Here is a 19,243-nt window from a genome sequence, read left to right as displayed (position 1 = left end):
ACCACCCGGCTTAACCTTTTCTTTGAAATAGATTGAGATTCATAGGAAAGTTTCAAAGATAGTTCTAAAGATCTTCTTCCATTTTCTCCATCCAGTTTTCCCATATGACGTGAGTTTCCAGTATGTGTATGTTTGTTTTCAAGCTAGGGTCTCTCACTCTGTAGACCAGGCTGACCTCCAACTCACAAAGATCCCCCGAGTACTGACCTAATGTTTAGTTTTGAATTGTATAATACAAAACTTGCCATTTGTGAGCAGGGATATGTGTCTGTCTGTGTCTATGTATATCCGTGTGTGCATGTGTTCCAGGGTGAGCCTGTGGACCAGAGGTCAGCATTGGACATCTTCCTTTATCATTCCTTATCTCAGTTGTTTTGTTTTGTTTTAAGACAGGATCTCACTATGTAGACTGCCCTGAAACTTACTATGTAGACCAGGCTGGCCTGGAATCACAGAGATCTACCTGCCACTGCCTCCTGTGTGCTGTTTTAAAGATGGGTGCCACAACCCCAAACTTTGGTTTGGTCTTTTGGGATAGACTCTTGTGCTGTAGCCCTGAATTATTTTTTTAATTTATTTTTATTTTATATTTATTGGTGTTTTGTCTGCATGTATTCTGTGCAAGAGTGTCAGATCCCCTGGAGTTGGGTTACAGACAGTTGTAAGCTGCTATGTGCATGCTGAGAATTGAACCCAGGTTCCTCTGGAAGAGCAGCCAGTGCTTTTAAACCATTCAATCAATATAGCTCTGAATTCAAACATTGCTCCTACCTCAGCTTCCTGAGTTCTAGGATTACAGGCTGGAGCCACCCTACCTGACTACTTTGTCATTTTGATACATATACCTGCTATAGTGTCTTGAATGGGATATTTTTTAAATTAATTTATTTGTTATACATACACTTGCCAGGAGAGGACCCTGGATCTCAGTACAGATGGCTGTGAGCCACCATGTGGTTGCTGGGAATTGAACTCAGGAACTCTGGAAGAGCAGCCAGTGCTTTTAACCTGAGCCATCTCTCCAGCCCTAGTGTCTTGATTTGTAATTCTTCACTTAGAAGTGAGCCTTGAAAAAGGAGCACCCCCACTCTTGACCCCTTTCCCTCCTTTAACAATTCATGATGTTAGGGCTGGAGAGATGGCTCAGCGGTTAAGAGCATTGCCTGCTCTTCCAAAGGTCCTGAGTTCAATTCCCAGCAACCACATGGTGGCTCACAACCATCTGTAATGGGATCTGGTGCCCTCTTCTGGCATACACACAGACAGAATATTGTATACATAATAAATAAATAAATATTTAGGAAAAAAAAACAATTCATGATGTTAGAGCACTTATCTCAGAAGATGCCACTTTGGTGGGTTCCTTATCATGGTCATGTCTGACAGAGTTGCTGCTGCTGCTGCTGCTGCTGCTACTGCTGAGCTTAGCGGGAAGGGCCTGCCCTAATGGTTCTCCCAGAGCAGAAACGGACTTAGAGCAGGTGAAGCTAGCTCTGTCTTTGTTTTGCTCGAGGTGCACTCAGCTGAACACCAGAGTGGCCAAGCTCAGCACAGAGCTGCAGGAGGAGCAGGAGCTAAACAAGTGTCTGCGTGCCAACCAGCTGCTGCTGCAGAACAAGCTAAAGGAAGAGGAGAGGCGGCTGAAGGAGACCTGTGACCAGAAGGACCTGCAGATTACCGAGATCCAGGAGCAGCTGCGTGATGTCATGTTCTACCTGGAGACACAGCAGCAGATCAGCCACCTGCCTGCAGAGACACGGCAGGAGATCCAAGAAGGGCAGATCAACATCCCCTCGGCCCCCAACCCACCCTCTTCTGGGGCTGGTGGCAAGCTGCCGTCCAGAAAGGGCCGCGGCAAGAGGGGCAAGTGACCTTCAGAGACTTGTTCCTAAGACTTCCTGGGCACCGCAGGGTGTGCTGGGACCTTTGCTGAGCGGGAGGGTGGGCCCTAATAAGTATGCCTGAGGATGAACTGCAGTGTGGCTCCTTCATTTATGGCGTGTGATCTGAGGAGACTGCAAGAGGGTGGCATTGGCAGTGCTTTGCAAAGTGGTGAGTCTAGACCTTAGACCCCTCATGGCCACTCTGCCTTCCAGCTGGGGGGGACCCCAGTCTTACGTGTTCTTCCCTTGTATTTATTCAGTTGGAGCACTTGCAGTTGAATTCTGGGGTAGGTTTATTACATGATGTGACCTTAGAGCCGCATTACCTAGCACTAAAGCACAGCGCCTCCCAGAGGCTCCAGCTGCCTTCAAAAGAGGAGCCTGCTGCCCACTGCAGAGCAATCATCTCCTGCCATCCCTCTCTTCCCCTGTGGAGCTCAAGAGCTGCTTGAATGTCACAGAGAAGGGGCTAGGATGTAAAGCAGGCACAGGCTTGTCCTCAGCAGCCATCATGCCTGGCTCGAAGGCCGGAAATACAAGGAACTGGGGCAGATGGAGTAGACCCAGTGTAGGGAAGATGGTGACAGTTCTCTTTTTGATGACTCCATACAAAATGCGCCTGTCAAATAGGAAAAGCCTTACTGGCTCCATCTAGCAAAAGTCAGCCAGGGGCATGCCTGGAGAGAGGTCCTGACAAGCTGTGTGCATTGCTGGGGTCGGTGTACACTGACTGTTTACAGGCCGGGCTCATGTTCAGGTCGCAACTAGAAAGAACATGGGCAGATTTTCAGTTTCGCTTTTAGGATTTAAGCAAGGGCTGCTTCTCGCTCCAGAACCTGCCTGCAGCAGAGTCCCTTTCAAACAGCTGTATGATACTTACTGTGACCAACAGGGGGATTGTGTGCCTCTCTCTAGAGCCAGAACATCAGATAACTAGTAGCACAGTGACTGAGCAGAAGTGAAGGGACACCTTGTGGGGTTGACCTGACTTGTAGAAGAGCTTGAGCAGTTAGGACAGCAGTGTGTAGTGCGGTTTGATCTTCTACTTCATCATCAGCCAGAGGTTTGAAATGTCACACTTTAGGGCTGTTTTTTTTTTTCTGATTGGACCTTGTCCTTTGACCTGAATCAGCGTGTTGTCACAACATTGCTTGTGTCCAGTTCTGTGGAACGTGCTGCGGCATTTCCCAAAATCCCACCGGTAACTGCAGAATGAGTGTACTCAGACCTACACGGCTCTTCCTGAGGGCGGGCCTGAGCCTCACAGGCTCCTGGAGCCAGGGCAGGAGCAGATCAGCCTCTCACGGGGCTTCCCCTTGATCTAGAGCGCATTTTACACTGTTACAGCCCTGGTCTCAGCCCCACTTGTCTTGCACATCTGACCTTGCAGAAACTGGTGGGTGGTAGCATGCTAATGAAGAGAACTGGAGGTAGTTCCAAAGCTGGCTCCTTATTCCATTACAATCCACCAAGCAGCCCTGCCGCACTTCGCAGCACAGGTCTGGGAAAATGCCCAGGAAGGCTGTGGCCAGGGGAAGCAGCAGATAGGCAGAGGTTTCCAAACTACTTGAAGGTCTTTTAAAAATGTTCCAGGAAAACAAAAATCAAGATGTGTAAATAAAATGTTATTTTAAAAGGTCAAAGAGTTGTGCTTCAATCTGACATTGTATGGGATGGAAGCTGTTGGTATGTTCTTCATAACAGGTGAAGCACTTTGCTTTCCCACGCTCCATTGACCGATGAACTCTTACTAAAATAACCAGAGATTATTCTTCCCTGTGTGAAATTTGCATCTCTGATATTGCTTGGGAGCCCATATCTAAGAGTGTCAATGGCCTGCTTTTTTTGTTCATTTTTCTCTGTATAGCCCTGGCTACCCTGGAACTCACTCTGTAGAAAAAAACAGGCTGGCCTCCAACTCAAAGATTCGCCAGCTTGCTGCTGCCTCCAAGTGCTAGGATTAAAGGCATGCACCACTGTGCCCAGTAAATGAAAACTTTTTTAAGAATTATTTTTATTTTATGTGCATTGGTGTTTAGTGTGCATGCATGTCTGCGTGAGGGTGTCAGGTCCCCTGGAACTGAAGTTACAGACAGTTGTGAACTGCCATGTGAGTGCTGGGAATTGGACCCCGGTGAAGGGCAGCCAGTGCTCTTAATCTCTGTGCCATCTCTCCAGCCCCATCAAAACATTTTTAAATAATGAAAGCCAGACGTGGTGATGTGTACCTTTAATTCCAGCACTTGGGAGGCAGAGATGCAGGAGGATCTCTCTGAATTCGAGGCCAGCCTGGTCAATAAAGCAAGTTTCAGGACAGCTATGGCTACATAGAGAAACCCTGTCTCAAAAAACCAATAATAAGGAAAAAAACCTTCCCCTTCAGGAACCCTGAGTTTCCTCAGTGTCAGAGCCCTGTCTTCTTTCCCTTCTGTGCTGTGAACTTGACCTTTCCCCTTAAGGCATTTACAAGGACAGTTTGCACTCCTGAAGAGAGGTTGTGGTCCCTGTATGCTGACAAGCACTGTCTTAGTCATGCTAGATCCTCTGTGTGTTTGTGTTTGCAGAAGCCGGAGAAGGCTGCCGGGTGTCCTGCTCTGTCACCGCCATGTCCTCTGGAAGTAGCATCTCTCACTGAACCTGGAGTTAGGCTAGCAAGCAGCAAGCCCCAGTGATCCTCCTGTCTCTGTACCCAAAAGCGCTGGGGATTCAGACTTGGGTCATCATGCTTGTGCAGCAGATACCCACTGAGTCATCACCCTAACTGCTGCCACCGCTTTTTGATACTGAGTTTCACTATAGAAAAGGCTGGCCTTGAGCTCATGGCAATCCTCCTGCCTCAGCCTCCCAAGAGCCACAGTTACAGATATGTCTTGTTAGTTTAGTTTTTTGAGACAGGGTCTCTCTACATAGCTCTTGCTTTCCTGGAATTGACTATGAGATCCACCTGCCTCTGCTCCACTATGCCCCTCTGTGCTGGGATTAAGTGCATGTACCTGGCCTTCATATTGTAATGATACTCCTCAAGTCTCAGGACATGACTCTAACAGACCTCAAGCTTTATTACTGAGAGCTACATTGCTGGCCCAACTCTTTGAGAATCGCCAGCTTGGGCTGGGGTGGATCAGTGGAGTTCTGCAGTGGCTTCTCAGGCTTGTGCATTCCTCCTGCATTAAAGAGTCAAACAATCTCGTTTCACACAAGATGACTACAGTCTTTGGGGACTAATGCTGAACGGCCAAGGTCAGAAATTCCTCCCTGGAATTATCTAGGAAAATGTGACCTTGGTCCTTGGCACAGAGCTGCTCTCTGCAGATAGCATTTGTTACTCCAGGCCAGCTACCACGCTCATTGCACGAACTAAGCAGCTTTGCTTCTGTCCAGGTATTGTTCTAGAGTCCCGATCTGAGACTCCTTCAGATCCGACTCAATGCTGCCTGGAGAAGAGTGAGTTCACCTTCTATATCCTCCATACGAAGGCTGGAAACCCAGAATATGCCACCACCGTGCAGGAAATCTTTTTTAAAATATAAAAGGTCGGGCCAGGCAGTGGTAGTGCATACCTTTAATCCCAGCCCTCAGGAGGCAGAGACACCCTCTAGCAGCAGGGATCCCGTACTGAAGCACCAGTGCCGTGGTCTGTCAGTCTCCCTGTACCACCCAGGTGTATGTAGCCCTGGCTGTCCTGGAACTCGCTCTGTAGAGCAGGCTGGCCTCAAACTCAGAGATCTGCCTGCCCCTGCCTCTTGAGTGCTGGGATTAAAGGTGTTCACCACCCCTGGCCCATCAGATAATACTGGTTAGATCTATAGAACAAGGCTTCCTCGTCATCTGAAAAAAAGAAAGAAAGAAAGGAAATGCTCCAATGGAGAGCAACCAAACTGATTGACCTCCTTTGGGCAGAGGTTCAGCCTCTCAGCTGGAGCCACCAGAAGTGTCCCTTAGAGTCAGCTGTGGCGAGACACACAAGCCCGGCCCATTCATTTTCTGATTCCTTTCCACTCAGGCAGAAGCACCCTGCCTGAAACAGTCTCCCAGGCTCCTGCAACACCACGCCACACTCCCCCACCTCCCCACCCCACCTGTTCTTGGTGGGGGAGAAAAAAAGAAAAAAAAAATCTAAAATCCCCTTCTAAGCGCAGGCCTCCAGAAAAGTTTCTTTCCCAGGCCGCTAAGAATCAACACTAACTGGCTTGGATCCCAGGGCCAAGTGCAGGACACAGGACTCTACAGGAAGGCCCAAAGGCCTCGGTCTTCCCCTCCTCCAACACATTGGTCTACAATTAAGTGGGAACCTGCCTGGACTGGGGGCTGCCAGGACTGGAGCTGCTGCAGAAGTGGAGGCTCCACACTGAAGCCTAGAACCTCTCCAGAGTGCCCATGCCAGACCATGCCTGCTCCCAGCCCTGCACTTTCTCTTTGGCAGTATTCCGGGTCCTGTGTGGCTGCAGAAATGCTAAAGTTTGTTCTTTTTTCTTCCTCTGGAAGCTGGCTGCTCCCCTCTAGCTATCCACCCTCTGTTGATATCTGCCTCTTAGAGTTATAAAGTAGAATATTCTAGGATTTTAAAAAATGTTTCAAACATTGATGTGTGCATATGAGAGAGAACAAGTACGCAGGCCACAGTGCCATGTGACATGAGGAGGACAACTTGCAAGAATCAGTTCTGAGGTAGTGTGTCTTTCTCCTGCTGAGCTGTGTGCTCAAGACTAGCTAGCCTGCAGAACATATCTAGTTGTGTTTACTGTCTGTGCCTCCCTTCCTATAGGAGGCTGGGGCTACAGATGTAACCACTGCATCTGGCTTTTTATATAAGTCCCAGTTCTGTGGCTTTCAAAAACAATTTCAAAAGGTGAAAGAAAGAGAGAGAGAGAAAGAGAGAGAGAGAAAGAAAGAAAGAGAGAAGAAAAAGAAAAAAAAAAGAAAAGAGAGGCTGGAGAGATGGCTCACTGGTTAAGAACATTGGCTACTCTTCTGGAGGACAGGGTTCAATTCCCAGCACCTACATGGCAGCTCACAACTGTCTGTAACTCCATTTGCAAGGAATCTAACACCCTCACACAGACATACATGCAGGCAGAACACCAAATACACATAAAGCAAAAAAGAAATCTGCTTGGTAACGCCTTTAATTCCAGAAATTGGGAGGCAGAGGCAGGTGGATCTCTCTGAGTTCATGGTCAGTCTGGTCTACAGAGTGAGCTCCAGGATAAACACAGAGAAATCCTGTATCAAAAAACAAACAAACAAAAACAACAAAAGATGAAAAAAGAAACCCAGGGCAAGTAAGATGGCTTAGCAGAATAGGGTACTTGCTGCCAAGCCTGGCAACCTGAGTTCAATTCTTGAACCTTTATGATGGAAAGAGAGAATTGATTCCTGCAGATTATTGTCTAACTCCATAAGTCTGCCATAAATGTGTGTGCATACATATGTGTGTGTGTGCATGTATGTGTCCATGTGGTGCCATGGCTCCTTTGTGAAGGTCAGAGAGCAACCTTGAGTTGGTTCCCTCCTTTCATCATGTGGGGCACAGGCATCCAACTCAGGTGGTCAGAGTTGGTAGCAAGCCCCTTTCCCAGTGAGCCATCTCACTGTCCCTATTGTTTTATTACTACTATTAAAGAACAGACAAAGAACATACATGGATCTAGATGGGAAGCAGAAAAAGATAAGATCTCCAGAATAAATTGGGGACCATGGGAGAAGGTTGAAGGGGAGGGGAGAAGCAGGAAGGGGAGTAGGGAAAAATGTATAACTCAATAAAAATCAGTTAGAAAAAGAAAGGACAGACACCAAGTTCCCCCTTCCCATCACCTTTGTGTGACTTCTAGAAAATGATGTCCTCACTGATAATGTTCAAGGAAGGGACATAGTTGATGCGAAGGGACCTACAATGGGTTCCCATTAGTGTGTGTGACACAGAAAAGTCTAGAACATCCCTAGGCCAGCCCATCTTCCAGCTGATCACCTTGTTAGACAATCCAGCAGACAGACCAAATCAATCCTGCCTTCCGACCTTGTGTTTGCCCGAAGTCTTGATTGGAAGCTATTCCTGACCTCTTTGGGTGCCAAACTGCCCCTGGCCACCCCGTCAGGTCAGCACCACAGCCCCATTACAAACATTGGGAACAGGAAGAGACTTGGCCAGCCTGGGCTCCTGTCACTAGGCTGGGAAATGACCAGGCAATGATCAGCCTCCCAGGAATCCTAAATCTGGACTCAAGCCATTGGGTGGCTGTGCAGATGCTCAAAGGCTTCTAGGCTGTTGGGGCTGGGCGCCTTCCTGCTCCTCAGCAGCCAGGGAAAACAAGGACTGAGTACTGGTCGGAAAAGCAACTGAGGAACAGCTCTGGCCTGGGTGGAAGTGGGCTGTCCCCAACTGTCTGCAAAATTACCAGCTGGTAAAGAACAAAGAGATACACCACACCTCCCTCATGAGTTAATCCAAATGTGCCTGTCAATCACTTACAGTTTGACAGCACCCCTCAGGAATGCCTTCTTTCTCTCCTGTGGACTTTTAATAGTTTAGGGGCCTGGCGTGATGGCACATGGCTTTAATCCCAGAATGGCAGAGGCAGAAGAAGGTGGATCTTTGTGTGAAGCCAGCATGGTCTACATAGTGAGCACCAGTGTAAAATGCCACATGCGCTCTGTGCTCTATGGTTCGGTCCGTGAGCTGAGAACCAGGCTGGAGATTTAAACACACACACATACAGAGACAGAGACACGGGGACACGGGTCATCCTTGATACAAGAATGCCAACTTTATTGTGCTCCAGGGAAGCTTATATAGGGACCCTTAACTGATAACCATGTCCCAGCTCTTGGGATTTCCAGCTGTAAAACCCACCAGAATTCACTCCCCTGCCAACAGGAACTCATGAGGGCCTTTTGCTCAGAGCAGCTGCAGACACAGGAAAACAAGTTGTTTTGCTCAGTTCACTCCAGCAGGCAAAGGGTCTGATGCAGGCAAAGAAAGTCAAGGGGCCAGAGGTCTGCAGCCCCCAACATTCCAGGACAGCCAAGGCTACTTAGAGAGACGCTGTCTCAACAGCAATGCTGGGCTGTGGTGGCACATGCCTTTAATTTCAGCACTCAGAAGGCAGAGGCATGCAGATCTCCTTTATTTTGAGGCCAGCCTGGTCTACAGAGCGAGTTCCAGGACAGCCAGGGCTGTTACACAGAGAAATCGTGTCTCAAAAGAGTAAACATATACACATATGTGTATATCTATATGTGTGTGTGTATATATATATCTATATTTGTATTTATTGTGTGGGGCCAATATATGTTCATGCCAGGGCCCGTGTATAGCGGTCAGAGGCAACTCACCAGAGTGGATTCTCTCCTACTGTGTTTGATCCCAGGAATCAGACTCTGGTGTCCTTTGCTCTTTGGACTTTGAGAGTCCAGGTAGGAAATGGAGAAGCTCTTGGGATCTTGGCAGCCCTTATAGACAGACTGCCCTCCTTTTCACCTCCCCACCTGCTCCCAGCGATGGACATCAGGGAGCCATTTCCATCTTTTTATCATGTTTCTGTGTGGCTGGAGACAAGGCTCAGGGGTTAGGAATGTTTGCTGTGTGTGCAGATAACTGGGTTTGGTTCCCAGCACTTATATCCAGTGGCTTACAACTGCCCTTACCTCCAGTTCCTGGGGAGCCAACATTCCCTTCTGGCCTCTATGGGCACCTGCCTGCATGTGAACATAGCCACACACAAACTCCTGTTTGTTTGTTTGTTTGTTTGTTTTTAAGACAGGGTTTCTCTGTGGGCCCTGACTACTCTGGAACTAGCTCTGCAGGCCAGGCTAGCCTCGAACTCACAGAGATCCGCCTGCCTCTGCCTCCCAAGTGCTGGGATAAAAGGCGTGCGCCACCACAGCCCGACCTGGGGCTCAATTTTTAGTAATTAACTTGAGCTACAATCCATGCATTTCTCTAGGCAAGACTCACAGGCCCTGTCTGCGAAACATATCCTTGTATTTATTTTTATTCATCAAAACTCTGTATAGGCATTCATTATTATTATTATCAAATTAGACAGTACAGCTTAGGGAAGGGTCATCTTCTTGACATCCACAGGTAAAAATGCCCAGTAGAACGGGATATTTCCAAGAGATAAACACACTATATTACAGGCAGTGGAGATCTCCCCATGTCCACTCACACCATGCTAGACACCAGAGAAAGAGAACTGCAGCAAACATGTAAAGGCACAGCAGAAGCAAAAGACGTTCTGGGGTCTGCAGTCCCGTTGCCTTGCCTAATCAAGATTGGTCCATCAGAGGATTCCTTTCTGGGGGGCTGACACCTGGAACTTCAATTGCACCTTGCTGCTCCTATGGCATGGCCAAAAATGGCACTGGGGCTAAGGTGTGCACCACCACTGGCAACAAACGCCTATTTTTTTATCTTAAAAATTTTAGATGAAGCCTGGCGCATGCCTTTAATCCCAGCACTCGGGAGGCAGAGCCAGGCGGATCTCTGTGAGTTCGAGACCAGCCTGGTCTACAAGAGCTAGTTTCAGGACAGGAACCAAAAGCTACGGAGAAACCCTGTCTCGAAAAACCCCCCCCCAAAAAATTTTTAGCTGGATGGTGGTGGCGCACCTTTAATCCCAGCATTCGGGAGACAGAGGCAAGTGGATCTCTATGAGATCAAGGCCAGCCTGGTCTACAGAGTGAGTTCCAGAACAGCCAGGGCTGTTACACAGAAACCCTGTCTCCAGAAAAAAGAAGGAGAAAGGAAAGGAGGAAGAAAAGAGGGGAAGAAGAGAGGAAAAAAGGAAAGAAAGAGAGAGAAAGAAAATAAAGAGACACTGAAGGTCTTGTCCTTTGCTGTCATTTCATTTGTTTGTGTGTGCACACATACATACATGTAGAGGCCAGAAGACAACTTGCAGAATTGATTCTTTTTCCAACTATATGAGTCCCGGGGATCGAACTCATGTCATCAGGCTTGGCAGCAAGCACCTTTAACCCACTAAGCCATCTTGCTGCCCCTTCACCATCATTCATGGACAAAGATGCCAACCTCCTCATGAGTCCTGCAATCCATTGTCTCCTGGGCTGTCACCAGCCTCTTGCAGACTGTTGAAAGACAGGCCTGCTGCCATCACTCTGGTTGTACTGGGTTGTGCCCTCCACTCCCCACTGTGACTTTTTCCTCCCTCTGCTTCCAGACAGGGTCTTGCATCATAGCCGAGACTGCCTTTAAACTCCTGATTGTCCTGTTGGCTTCCCAAGTGCTAGGATTATAGTTGTACTCTACCATGCCTGCTCCACTGTGATTAAACACCAGTTCGATGCTGTCAGCTCCTGGCTCCTCCCTTTAGCCTAGGCCTTCCATGGCACAGGGCTGTCTCTATTGACATGGACTGCACACATCCCACCTTTCATTCTTCCCCCACAAAACCAGGGAAAGATTGTGGCTCCATGTCTAGAGGAGGAGGTAGAGACAAATAGCTACATTGTTCCCAAGTTCCTGAGGCCAAGGCTAGGGGGTCCGGTAAGGGGCTGGAGCTGGGGCTCTGAGGGAGGAGGAGATACCTGAAAGCTGCCAGTGTGTGCAGCCCACCCCAGATGGAGGAAGGTCATTGGCTAATAAAGAAACTGCCTTGGCCCATTTGATTGGCCAACCTTTAGGTGGGTGGAGTAAACAGAACAGAATGCTGGGAGGAAGAGGAAGTGAGCTCATATGCAGGTCAACTCCTCTCAGAGCCAGATGCGATGCAGCCAGCCACCAGGTCAGACATGCTGAATCTTTCCTGGTAAGCACACCTAATGGTGCTACGCAGATTATTAGAAATGGGCTAAATTAATACGTGAGAATTAGCCTAGAAGAGGCTAGATATAATGGGCCAGGCAGTGTTTAAAAGAATACAGTTTGTGTGTTATTATTTCGGGGCATAAGCTAGCCAGGCGGCCGGGAGCTGGGTGACAGAAACGCAGCCGGCAGCTCCCTTCAACACACCCCCATCCCATTGTTGGTAAGGCAGGATCTTGATACTTGGCCCAAGTCAGCACTGAACTCACTCTACATAGTAGAGTATACATGGAGCCCAGGTTGGCCTATAACTCAAAAACTCCTACCTCTGAATGCTGGGACTGTAGGTATGTACTGTGTGGTTTTGTATGTGCCAATTTGACACAATCTAGAGTCATCAGAGGAAGGAGCCTCAGCTGAGGAAATGCCTCCTGAGATCCAGTTGTAAAGTATTTTCTCATTTAGTGATCAATGGGGGAGGACCCAGCCCATTGTGGGTGGGGCCATCCCCGGGCTGGTGATCCTGGGTACTAACTATAAGAAACTAGGCTGAGCAAGCCATGTGAAGCAAGCAGTAAGGAGTACCTGTTAGGATTCCCGCATTCTAATAGCCCTGCCCCGCTGGGGCCACAGCCTCTGCCACAGCTTGTGTGTTCCTGCCGCCTGTCTCCTCTCCTCCCCTGTTGCCTCCACCCGAACCACCTCCTAAACGGTTGAAGCTGTGCTTTGGGCCACCCCTTGCTCAGAGTCACCACCAGTGGCACAGAAGTGAGATGCACACCAGCGGCGGTATAGTAGTGGCACAGTAGCGAGACGCACACCAACAGCACAGTGGCAAGATGCATACCCAGTTCCTCCTCCATCGCTGCTCCCCAGGGAGACACAGAGCACAGTCCCCGGAGCAGATCAGTCAGTGAAGTGTCCCACCTCTACAGATCTGTGCCCACTGAAGAGAACTGCCTGAGCTCTCAGGAGGTGGCCCTGGCCAACTCCTGGCCCAGGGGCAGGAGTGAGGAGCCTCAGTGACTGCTGGTTGAACTTCCCCTTATCCCGCCTTTCCCTAATAAACTCCTATGTGGGTTTGTGAAGCTCTGTGGTTTGCTTCTCATGGCCACAGAAACAACAGCAGCCCTCCATGGCCTCTGCATCAGCTCCTGCCTCCAGGTTCCTGCCCTGTTTGAGTTCCTGTCCTGACTTCCTTCAGGGATGAACGGCAATGCTGAAGTGTGAGCCTAGTAAACCCTTTCCTCCCCAGCTTGCTCTTTGGTCATGGTGTTTTGTTGCCGCAATAGAAGCCCTAAGACAAAGTGCTTTTTATTTAATGCCCCTTTTTTGTTTGTTTGAACTTGATTGATGTGGCAATACCAGTTTCCCAGTACAGGAGCTACTCTCCAATTGTTACTTGGTTCCACCTTTCTGCCTGACCCTAAGCTCTATGAATACATCATGTCCAGTGCCAGATAGCATCCTGGCCAACTCTACCCGGCAGGTACTACTGCCATATCCATAGACAAGGAAACTGAGGCACAGAAAGGTGAAGCCACTTACCTAGTGGGTCACCTGCAGACTGAGCCTTGAGCTTCTGTCTCCTCCCATCTTATATTCACCTCTAGTGCTAGGATTAAAGGCACGTGACTCCCTAGGACTAGAATTAAAGGTGTGAGCTACCACCACTTGGATCTGTTTCTGCGTTGATCTTGTGTAGCCAGGGTAGCTTTGAACTCATAGAGATCCTTCTGCCTCTGTCTCCCAAATCTTGGGATTAAAGTGTGTGCCACCACTGCCTGGCCTATAATGGCTTAGTTTTGTCCTCTGATCTTCAGGCAAGCTTTATTTATTAAAACATCAACAAAATATCACTATAAGAAAGGGATTATATGCAGCTAGTAAGCCATATCTATCGAGAGTAATCAGCATGTTCTAATCCCTGACACAAAGTCTCATGAAAGACAAAGTCCTGCCCAGTGACTGCCACATCGGTCAGAACGGAAGCCTGGAGCTATTTTTGCCATTGCTTAAGGGGAGCAGTCCACAAGTACACACACACACACACACACACACACACACACACACACACCTTCCATTTCCACTAGTATATCTGGAACCAGGTTACATAAAGAAATCTCCACACTAATTAGTACATAATGCACTCAGTGTGTTCTCTAACCCTCTTCCCAAATTCTCCACCATCACTATCACACTTTGTCCCCTATACACTGTCACTTCGATTTCCAGGTCATATAGCACACATTATTTTATGTATCTATGTAAGATTCTAGAAAAGTGCAGTATTTGTCTTTCTGGGACAGTTTTGTTCTCTATGGCAAATGTGCGTGTGTCACATTTCTCTTTGACCCGTTCCTCTGGTAGCTGTTGTGACCAGGGTGCCAGTGGCGTCTGCTGAGCACGTGTGACTTGCTGACTGAATCCTTTGGGTTAACAGGAGCACCAGAGTGGTGTCTGTTTACTTGCTTTGGTGTGGCTCTTTACAAGAGGTATTTTATCTTTATTCATGAGTCTGTGTGTGTGTGTGGGGGGGTCTGTTCATCTGTGAGTGCGGAAGGGGCTGGCAGATCCCTGGAGCTGGACTGACTGGGTGGAAGCCGCCTGCTGTGGATGCTATGGTGGAACTCAGGTCACTTTGCTGCTAGGAGCAGTAAGTGTGCTCGTAACCCCAGAGCCACCTCCACCATCCCTCTGTTGGAGCCGGAGAGGATCCTATAAATAGTTGAGGATGACCTTGAACTCCTCAACCTGCTGTCTCCACCTGCAAATGCTGGGGACCTTTGCCACCCCAACCTAGTGTTTGTTTTTAGTTGCATTTATTCGGTGTGTGTGCAAATCCCACTGTGTGCTGCAGAAGTCAGAGAACAGCATTTTAGTTCCCCCACTATGGTTCTGGGGATCAAAGCCAAGTATCGGACTTGCTGACAAGCATCTTTACCTTTATCTAAACCCTCTGCCTGCTAGTGCTGTTTGTGGTTGCTTTGAGACAGGGTCCTCACTATGTGGCTCTGGCTGTCCTGAAACTCAGGCCACAGACCAGGCTAGCCTCGAACTCGCAAAGATCCACATGCCTCTCCCTCTGGAGTCCTGAGATTAAAGGTGTGCACCACCACCGCTAGGCTCTGTTCTCTTGCCCAGAACTGGTCTCCAAATCCTGGGTCCATGTGATTGTCCTGCCAAGGATGCTGAGACCACAGGCATGTTGCCTGTGTGCTCGCCACAGGAGTCCTCATGGATTTGCTGGTCAGTGTGAACACCTGGGGCTACTACAGCCATTTTCGTGAGCCTCCCAGCCACCCTCCCTGACGTTCAGGACCCACATGGAGCTCTGGCAGAGAGAAAGGCTCTGTTCCAGGCTTAGTCACTGCTAGGGCTGGGGCTGAGGCTGAGCGCAAGCGACTTCCGCGTGGGAGCAGGGGAATGCCTGAATGAAGGAGGCAGGAAAAGCGAAGACTGGCGACGCATGGAGGCTCCAGGAGCTGGGGGCGAGGAGCTGCGACAGGCAGGGAAACAGCTTCAGAGGAAGGCATGCTAAATTTAACTCTCGGTTAAACCCCAGCTTCATTCCGAGTGTATGTTTACCAGAAGTCGAGGGAGAAGATGAATGGGGATTCATTTCTGACTCAGAGCCCTGTTGTGCTCTCTCTGCCCTGGAAATTTTGTAACATTGTGCCTCTTTTTGTCACCCAGTCTTAGCAGAAAGGTTGACTATTCCATAATGAAAGTCAAGCTATTAAACAGAAGGGTCTTGTTTTCAAAATTAAAGTCAAATGCACAGAGTATATAAATAATCATTTTATTTTATTTTACAGATAGAGTCTTGCTGTGTAGCCAAATGGCTTTGAATTCAAGGCATTCCTCTCTGAGTGTTGGGATCACAGGCATTCACCACCTCTTGAGCTCAGGCTGGCCTCAAACTCTGTATGTAGCCCAGACTGGCCTTTGAACACTCACTACCAAACCTGATTGATGTGGTACTTTAGGTAGACCCCAGGGCTTTACCAAATGAGCCACAACCTCAGCCACATCCTAACCACATCAGAGTGACTATTTTGTGGCATTCAGTATACTTCACCGTGTAACCACTGTCCTCTGCTTTCAGAACGTCCTCTCCCAAGTGGAAGCCAGCACTTCCCATTCTCTCCAAACCTAGGATCAAACACAGCCTCTGTGTCCCTGTGAGCCTCTCCTTCTGGGCATGGCATTTAAATGAACTTCCGGAACACATGATTTGTGGTGTCCACCCCATTCTGAATCCCACTCAGGACAGGTATATGTGTGTTTTGTTTGGTTGGTTGGGTAGTTTGTTTCTGCCTCACCTGCTAACGGGCATGTGCGAGCCCTGTGAACAAGCACACGTGTGGGTTACGCTGCACATCCACTGTCAACTTGGGACAGGAATGATAGTATCTAGGAGTTAAATTTAGAATTACCATGACAAAGAGCAAATTAAATACTCGGTGTGGTAATGCAGTCTTTACCCCAGCACTTGGGAGGCAGAGGCAGGTGGACCTCTAAGTTTAAGGCCAGCAAGTTCCAGGATGGCCAGGACTGTTACACAGAGAAATCCTGTCTCAAAAATCAAAAACAAAGCCGGGCGATGTGGTGGCGCACGCCTTTAATCCCAGCACTTGGGAGGCAGAGGCAGGCGGATCTCTGTGAGTTCGAGACCAGCCTGGTCTACAGAGCTAGTTCCAGGACAGGCTCCAAAGCCACAGAGAAACCCTGTCTTGAAAAACCAAAAAAAAAAAAAAAAAAAAAAAAAAAATCAAAAACAAATTAAAAGAAAAACAACAACCAAAATAAAAAAATAGGGACAAATAACTTCTTGTCACACCCTAATCACTACTTGGCACCACCACCTCCGCTGACCTTACACAGGCGACCTTGGCACCTCCTGCACACTGTCCCCACACTGGGGTGGGGTCACGACTCTGCCTTTTCTGACATTGCAGGGATGGACTTGGTGAGACTGCCTCTACATGTATGTGTTTGAGAAGGTTCCAGATCTGAAACTGAACACCTCCAGATCCAGTAGGCTGACTCGGGTGGGAAAACCATGCTCCACCCCCCACTTCTGTAACCTTAAGTTCTCCTCAGAAATCCAGGGGAAAAGACAGTTATGATTTGATTTGACTGGAGTAGAATAGGGCTCAGAGCAATGAGCTTCACATTCATGAGCTTCTCCTATTTTTTTTTTTTGTTTTGTTTTGTTTTTGTTTTTTTCGAGACAGGGTTTCTCTGTGGTTTTTGGAGCCTGTCCTGGGACTAGCTCTTGTAGACCAGGCTGGTCTCAAACTCACAGAGATCCGCCTGCCTCTGCCTCCCAAGTGCTGGGATTAAAGGCGTGCGCCACTACTGCCCGGCAGCTTCTCCTATTTTTGTTTATTTATTATTTTGTATAGTATTTTTAATTTTTATTTATACTTAATAATAAGTATTTTTATTTATTTGGCTGTCCTGAAACTTGCTGTGTAGGCCAAGCTGGCTTTGAACTCATTCATAGAGATCAATCTGCCTCTGCCTCCTGAGTGCTGGCATTATAGGTACACAGTCAGTTACTTTTTATATTTATTTTTAATTATGCATATGTATTTATGTATGTATGTATGCATAAGTTTGTGGGCCTATGAAGGTCAGAGGCACTGGACCCCTGGAACTAGGGACACAGACGGTTGTGAGCCACCCATGTGGGTGCTGGGAACAGTACTTGGATGCTTTGCTAGAAGCCTAGTGTTGTTAAGAGTTGTGCCATTGCTCTAGCCCACATTCAGCTTTCTGGTGAATCTCTATGATGAGTTGAAGCCAGAGACAGACTGAACAGCTCCTAGAAACAGGGATTCATGCTGCGATCCCATTAATTTGCAGTCATCCCCAACTATATAGCAACCATTAGGCTAGTCAGGACCAATTAGCAAGACCCTGTCTTGAAAGAAGGAAAACAAGGGCCTGCCAGGTGACTCAGTAGGTAAAGGTGCTCGCTGCCAAACCTGACAAGTTGAATCCCCAGGACCCACATGGCAGAGAGTCAAAGGGACTTTCACAAGCTGCCCTTTGACCTGTACTCACTCTCTGTGGCACACACATCTCCCTGCCCGACATACACAGCTAAACATAAAATTAAGATGTAATAAGAAAGGAAAAATCATTGGGCAGTGGTGGTAATCCCAGCACTAGGAAGGTAGAGGAAGGTGGATCTCTGTGAGTTCGAGGCCAGCCTGCTCTACAGAGTGAGTTCCAGGACAGTCAGGACTACACAAAGAAACTCTGTCTTTAGCCGGGCGGTGGTGGCGCACGCCTTTAATCCCAGCACTCAGGAGGCAGAGGCAGGCAGATCTCTGTGAGTTCAAGGCCAGCCTGGTCTACAAGAGCTAGTTCCAGGACAGGCTCCAAAAAAACCACAGAGAGGGGCTGGAGAGATGGCTCAGAGGTTAAGAGCATTGCCTGCTCTTCCAAAGGTCCTGAGTTTAATTCCCAGCAACCACATGGTGGCTCACAACCATCTGTAATGAGATCTGGTGCCCTCTTCTGGCCTGCAGACATACATGCAGACAGAATATTGTATACATAATAAGTAAATAAATGTTTTTTTAAAAAAAACAACAACAGAGAAACCCTGTCTCGAAAAACAAACAAAAAAACCCCAGCAACAACAATGAAAGAAAGAAAGAAAGAAAGAAAGAAAGAAAGAAAGAAAGAAAGAAAGAAAGAAAGAAAGAAAGAAAGAAAAGAAAAACCAGAAAGTAAATGGTGGTTACCTGGCCCTGGGGAAGGGGCTGGGGAATGAAAGCTTTGGCTCGGGAAGATGAGGGTAAGTTTTGGAGGAGGCGAGGGTGTTGCGCAAGATGACGGTATCTGTACACTCGGTCAGTCTGTGTTCTGGGAAATGTCCACGCAGCAGGGAGTAGATGGCGTGTAGGGTTCTTCTTGGAATGAGGAAAATTATTCTCTGGCAACAGATACATATCTCTGAACAAAATAAAAAATTCTCTGAAGGTAGCATTTGTTTATCTACACGTGTGGAGGTCAGAGGACAGTCTTTTGGAGCTAGTTCGTCCACCACATGGGGCCCACGGAATGAACTCAAATCAGACTTGGAGACAAGCACCTTTTCTAGCCGAGCCATCCCACTGGCCCATGAGCTGCGTATTATAAAATGAAGTCTAGAATGTTACTTTCCTTTCTGCTGCTGTTGTTTGTTGTTTTTGAAAGAGTCCTTTCTGCATAGTGTGAATATTATTTCAACACAGTTGTTTAAAAAAAAACATTGGTAGCTAGGCATTGTGGTGCATGCTTGTAATTCCAACACTTGGTTAGGCTGAGGCAGTAGGATCTCCAGTCCATGGTCAGCTCAGGCTACATAATAGACCCTATCACAAACAAAACAAAGCAAAACAACATGAAGCCAGGCCTGGTGGCACAGGTCTGTAATCCCAGTGCTTGGGAACTAAAAGCAGGGGAATCAGGAGTTCAAGGGCAGCTTCTGCTACAGAGTGGGTTTGAAGCCAACCTGGACTACATGAGACCCATTTCAAAAAAGAAAAGAACGGAACTGGAGAGATGGCTCAGTGTTAAGAGCACTTAGTGC

General features: G+C 48.0%; 1 protein-coding gene across 1 annotated transcript in view; it reads left to right on the top strand.

Annotated features, from left to right (window-relative positions):
• Nucleotides 1–3,529, top strand: part of Brap (BRCA1 associated protein) — a 30,964-nt gene extending 27,435 nt beyond the window's left edge. Inside the window, exon 12 of the mRNA XM_057764397.1 lies at nt 1,514–3,529. Within this exon, the coding sequence (XP_057620380.1) occupies nt 1,514–1,871 (358 nt within the window). The 3' untranslated portion in view covers nt 1,872–3,529. The remainder of the gene's footprint in view (nt 1–1,513) is intronic.
• The last annotated feature ends 15,714 nt before the right edge of the window (nt 3,530–19,243 follow it).

This window comes from Chionomys nivalis, chromosome 3, assembly GCF_950005125.1.
Source record: "Chionomys nivalis chromosome 3, mChiNiv1.1, whole genome shotgun sequence".
Classification (NCBI taxonomy): domain Eukaryota; kingdom Metazoa; phylum Chordata; class Mammalia; order Rodentia; family Cricetidae; genus Chionomys; species Chionomys nivalis.
Note: the sequence above shows the minus strand (reverse complement) of the source record. Positions and strands in the feature narration are given on the sequence as shown.